This window comes from Olea europaea, chromosome 8 (genome assembly GCF_002742605.1).
Source record: "Olea europaea var. sylvestris chromosome 8, O_europaea_v1, whole genome shotgun sequence".
NCBI classification, from domain to species: Eukaryota; Viridiplantae; Streptophyta; class Magnoliopsida; order Lamiales; family Oleaceae; genus Olea; species Olea europaea.
In genome coordinates, this window is record NC_036244.1 from 10625930 (window position 1) to 10631664 (window position 5735).

General features: G+C 37.7%; 1 protein-coding gene across 1 annotated transcript; it reads right to left on the reverse strand.

Annotated features, from left to right (window-relative positions):
• Positions 1 to 4057: 4057 nt before the first annotated feature.
• On the reverse strand, positions 4058 to 4594 carry LOC111398270 (E3 ubiquitin-protein ligase EL5-like). The gene has a single exon (XM_023025195.1). It carries the CDS (start codon positions 4592 to 4594, stop codon positions 4058 to 4060), a length of 537 nt encoding a protein of 178 aa, XP_022880963.1.
• Positions 4595 to 5735: the final 1141 nt, after the last annotated feature.

Below are 5735 nucleotides of genomic sequence, written 5' to 3' on the forward strand. Positions count from 1 at the left end.
ACACCAAAGGCGATAGCCTTTAACACCTGCCGCATACCCCCAAGAATATAGCCTTCTTGGCCCTCGCATCAAGTTTTCCCTTATTGACATGATAGTAGGCTGTGTATCCGAATGTTCTGAGTTTCTCATAATCTGCATGTTCTCTTGTCAGTATCCTATAAGGTACATCTCCATCTAACCTTGAATGTGGAGACCATTTCACTATGTAGCAAGCATTTGCAACCGACTCTGCCCAAACCAGCATAGGATCGCATACACATCGATTTCTCTCGAAATGTACGATTCAGTCTTTCCGCGACCCCATTCTGTTGCGGTGTATTTCTTACTGTCCAGTGTCTCACAATGCCTTCCTTACCACAGAACTCCTTGAAAGCACCATCTGTATACTCAGTACCGTTATCAGATCTCAGTGTCTTCAATTTCTTTCCTGTTCTGTTTTCAACCATTGCTTTCCACTTCTTGAAGGTGTCGAATACCTCATTCTTATGCTTCAAAAAATAAATCCAAGCATATCTAGAATAATCATCAACAAATGTAACAAAATACCTGGAATCGCCTTTGGAAGTGACTGAAGCCGGGCCCCATACATCCGTGTGCACATAGTCAAGAATGCCTCTGCTTCTATGTTTGCTTGGTTGGAACTGAACTCGGTGTGCTTTACCGTACACGCAATGCTCGCAAAAGTCCATGCAAGGCTTCTTCAAGTTCTTTAGCAAACCTTTCTTGACTAGCAAATCTAGCCCCTTTTCAGACATATGCCCAAGCCTCCTATGCCATAGCCGAGTGCACTCACATGGGTCTCCACCACTTCCACTTGTTCCAACTGCTACATCTTCAGTAACTGTAGTACCCTGAAGAGCATAGAGATTGCCTTCACGAATACCCTTCATCACAATCAAAGAACCACAAACAACCTTCTTTACTCCATTCCATGTTACAATCTTGCAACCACCGGAGTCTAAGGCACCAACAGAGGTAAGGTTCTTTCGCAAATCAGGAACATGTCTAACATCCATCAATGTTCTAACCACTCCATCATGCATCTTGATTCTAATAGAATTGAGCCCCACCGTTTTACAAGAATGGTTATTACCCATCAACACGGTTCCACCATCAGTGCTTCTATAGGTAGTAAACCACTTCCTATTTGGACATATACGGTAAGAGCATCCAGAGTCAAGAATCCATTTACCGGAGGTTTTTTCATTACAAGAGATGGTGTAGCACTCATCGCTTTCCCCTCCTTTCGAGGCATATCTTACCTCTTGTTTGACTTGCACCTTCCCATTGTTGTTGTTCTTATTGTTCTTCTTCCAACCCTTTTGTTTGGACAATTCGCCTTGAAATGCCCAAGCTCGCCACATTTGAAACAAGACCTTTCCGCAAGAGGTCTAGAACTCGATCTAGATTTTTCTCCCTTACCCTTTGGTCGCACATTGCTTCTACCCCTTACAAACAATCCTTGAGCTTGCTCCTTGTTACCAATGGTAGACATGCCACTAGTTGCAATCTTTCGAAGATCATCCGCTAGAAGTGACGTTCTAGTGTCCTCCATCACAAATTTATCACCCACAAGCATCAATGTTTGTACTAGGTTCTCGTAAGACTTTGACAATGGAAGAAGTAGTAGAAGTGCTTGATCCTCATCATCTACATCCACATCAATGTCCTTCAAGTCCGATATGATCCTATCAAACTTGTTGACGTACTCCCGGATTGGTGTACCTTCATCCATCTTGCAAGTATACAATTTGGACTTCAAATAGATTCGATTTGTTAGAGTCTTCGTCATGAAGTTCGCCTCCAACTTTGTCCACACCTCCGTCGCCGTTACCTCACTATCAACCAAGAAAACAACATCTCTTTCAAGGCAAAGAATGATAGACGCTCGTGCCTCAAGATCTAGCTCTTCCCAATCCTCGTCCGACATATCAACGTGCTTCTTCTCCTTTCCCGCCAATGCCTTGTGCAACTTTTGAAAAATCAACAAATTTTTTATTTGCATTCTCCAATATGAAAAATCATTCTTCCCATTGAATTTTTCTATCTCATACTTCCCAATCTTCACCATTCCTCTAGTAGACATGATTTATTCACTTGTTTACCGAAAATAAACCACAAAAGTTCACTTGGGAATTTTCACAAACACCTTGTGCACAACAAAGTTCAAGCAACTCACCACAAAATCGAAGCTTAACCACCTTGATTTAGGATGTAGCTCTGATACCAAATTGTTGAGAAAATGACCTCCTAAAGATAGCCCAAAGATCGAACTAAGTTGGCAAAGTGAAAATTTCCAAACCACTTGAAGAACAAGAAAAATGGGGAAGAAATGATTTTCAATATATAAATGAAGAACAATGGATTGGATTACTTGAACAAGTCTCAAGTTAATCCCCAAGAAAAGAAAATAGCTTTGAATTTATACCCAAGAAGAACAACCTCTTACTTGTTAAATTCAATCCAAGCTCTCTCACTTTTCTCTCCAAAAATCGGATGTAAAAATGAAGGGGAGAAACCAGCTATATAAATAGCTGAGTCGGGCGCCATGGCGCCAAGATGGATCAGAACCATGGGCGCCATGGCGCCTGCCTCACTGGTCCAAATTTTCACAATTTGGGCGCCATGGCGCCGGACTCCCTGCACTCTTTCTCACACTTTGCACTCCAATCAAGGTAATTTTCCTATCAAGTTTAATGGAAATAACCTGCACAGGTAGGTGAAAAGCAGCGAAAGAATGCGTAGAACCAATAGTAGTAGCCATAGTTGCACATATAAACATGAGCTTGAGAAGGCTCTGATACCAAACGAATATAAATACTAATTTTGGTCTCACAAACAAACCAGCATATATTGCCTTGTATTTATAGAATAAATTGGTTACAATTGTATGAGATGATTTACACAAGTATAAAGGGATTTACATGTTTGTTATGGATGATAAAACAGGAATGCTGTAGAAGATGAAGTCTTTTTGAGCTAGGAGTTTGGAGGGAGTTGCTGATCCTTATCATTAGTTATAGCAATATCTATCTCCTTAACAGTGCTTATTTCAATTTACACCAGCTATTTACCTTGTACTCGTATGGCCAATACATTGCTTCGCTGTTGTATCATGTATGTGTATTTTAATTACATAGACCATAGTTGTTTTCCAACTATTAGTATACTTCTCTACTTCCATGGATAAAGAATTTATCTAAAACATTTAAGCTGGATGTCGTGTTTCTGTTTTAATTATATAGACCATAGTTGTCCAACAACAATCGTTGAATACACGTTCCATAACTTTCTTTTTCCATGTATTTTGGTACCTTTATCGTATCTTGTTTAGAAAATATCACATTCTTAAATTATCGTGTTCATACTAATGTCAGTCTTCGTTATCAGGAGCAATAATTTCTTATTTGCTGTCATCTCAATTACTGCAAACGTTTCTGTACACAATATAGCTGCAGAAACTCGTCTTCATTGAAAAATTTATATGCTGTTATTTGCTGTTGTCTTCCTATCGTCTAGTTTCAATTATATATTCAATGACTTTCAGCAGTTTCTTGCTGGAATTCACCCAACTATGTTAGTAGCCCTGGTTTATTCTCTCTTATCAGTCGAATATGATTTGAAGAAGGCAGTGAGAAGTGATGCTGCTCGCCCCGTTGCAAAGCCTATGCTCAGCTCTTCAAAATCTAAGCTGAAATGATTTAGGTGTTCGTAATATAGAATAGAACAGGAGATCAATTAATTGTATAACTTCTGGCACAGCGGTTGCTGAGATTTACTTTTTACCGCATTCTTTTAGAAACATATATCACAATTGTATTCGAAGCGACTGGTGAAATGTATTAGAAAAGAAATTGTGTGGGAGATACAGTGGAAAAAATTTCATATGTATCCTTTTTTGGAAGAAAGGTATCCTATAGAGTGGAAATTTGTTTCATTTGGGAGGATTAATGAAGGCAACGAAAAAAAAAAATGAATGAATGCTACTGTTTTCTTTTTCTTTCTATCAATGTTGTATTTTTTTCCCCGGAAAATTGGGTCTTCATCGTGTTTATCTTCAAGGAGAACGAAGACGGTCCTCGCTTAAAGCATCGAGAGGGTCCATCAGCCATGTCCGAACATGATCCAACAAACGAAGAAGATAAGAAATCAAAGCATCGAAATTTGGATCCTGAGTACTAATGGAACAGTACTGGATGGGAGTACGAGGAACTGGACATCTACAAAGCGGACAAGTAGAATGCCTTTGCAGCCAAGCATCAATACAATTTACATGAAATCCATGCTTGCATGTCGGAAGGATCTTGTATTTATCACCCCGAGACACTCGGCTCAGGCATACGACGCAATCGAGTTGCAGGCCGCCTTCTTCCTCGAGCTTTTCTGTCGTCGTTGCAGCATCTTGATCCCGATACTTGAATATTGTACCAGCCAACAAATGTAAAGACGCCCTTATTTTCCCATGACGCTGGAAGAACACGAGAGAGGAGGCAATTAATAGAGTGGTGGCTATCAAGTTCTTGCTACTCGTTGTGGGAACTTCTTCCTTGAACTTGACTGCATTTACAATGGTAAAAACACAACTTCCCGACATGGTTTCTAGATTTAATTTTTCTCCCTCAATCTTTTTCAATTGTTTTACTTTGATTATATTGGTTGCTGCTCCAATATTACTTCTAAATATATAGCAGGAAGATTGAGTTACAAGGCATAAATTGATTCAATTTGACCTGTAAATTTTGAGAATTGATATGAAATTAAAAACAAAAAAGACCCTCTAATTGATCTTATGTGCATTCTGTAGTTGGACTGAATTAATGACCGTGAAAGACACGTTTTTCTTTTTTGGTGAAAATTGGAGTTTTCGGCCGCTTCTGGTTGGTAGATTTTGAAAATTTAAAAGCAGTAGGCACTTTGACCCAAACAAAACAAAGAATACTACCTTAAATTATTCCAGAAAAAACCGTGGAAGAAAGAGAATTGAAACAGCATTCAAACTGCTTGAATTGAAAATTTTCACCCGTTCTCCAATTCCTTAATCATCAAATAATTTGAATTCTGTTTCAGTTTTCCTCCTTTAAATGATAACAGAAAAACAACATAGCAACTATTGAAAATTTACTTAATCATGTACAACGGAATTTAAACAAAATTTCAATTTCCACCAAAAGATCTGCTTTGTATTTAGATGAAAATTGTGATAGAAATTATATCTTTATTGAATTCTGCAAACTTTTTTGCTTTTCTTGAGCTCCAACAACCATGATTTGTAATCCAAGGTTGTCCAATTTTTCAACCTCCAATGAAAATTCATCTAGGGAATAAGATTGAGAGAACTAGGATTTTCTTTTCATGTGCTAGCAAGAATAATTATATTCTCTTATGATTTTTCAAATCCTAGTAACCTATTAATATAAGTTCAAGTGGACTTTCCTCGTCTCTTAACTAAATTTGGTCCATAAAGTAATTAATTCAATTAATTAATTCTGGCATATTAACAAGTAACCCAATTAATTAATTATTCAACACTTGTCAATTAATTAATTGATAAATCTCATTCTTTTAGTTTTCCTTCTGTGTGTGATCTTTTAGGTTCCCAATTACGATACCTAATGATATGAATTATTATTTTGATCTGATCAAAATTGATAAATTAAAATACTCCATTTTAATTTATCATTAATTCACATTATTCGTCCCAGATTGATATCTATAATGTGTCAGGGCAATACATG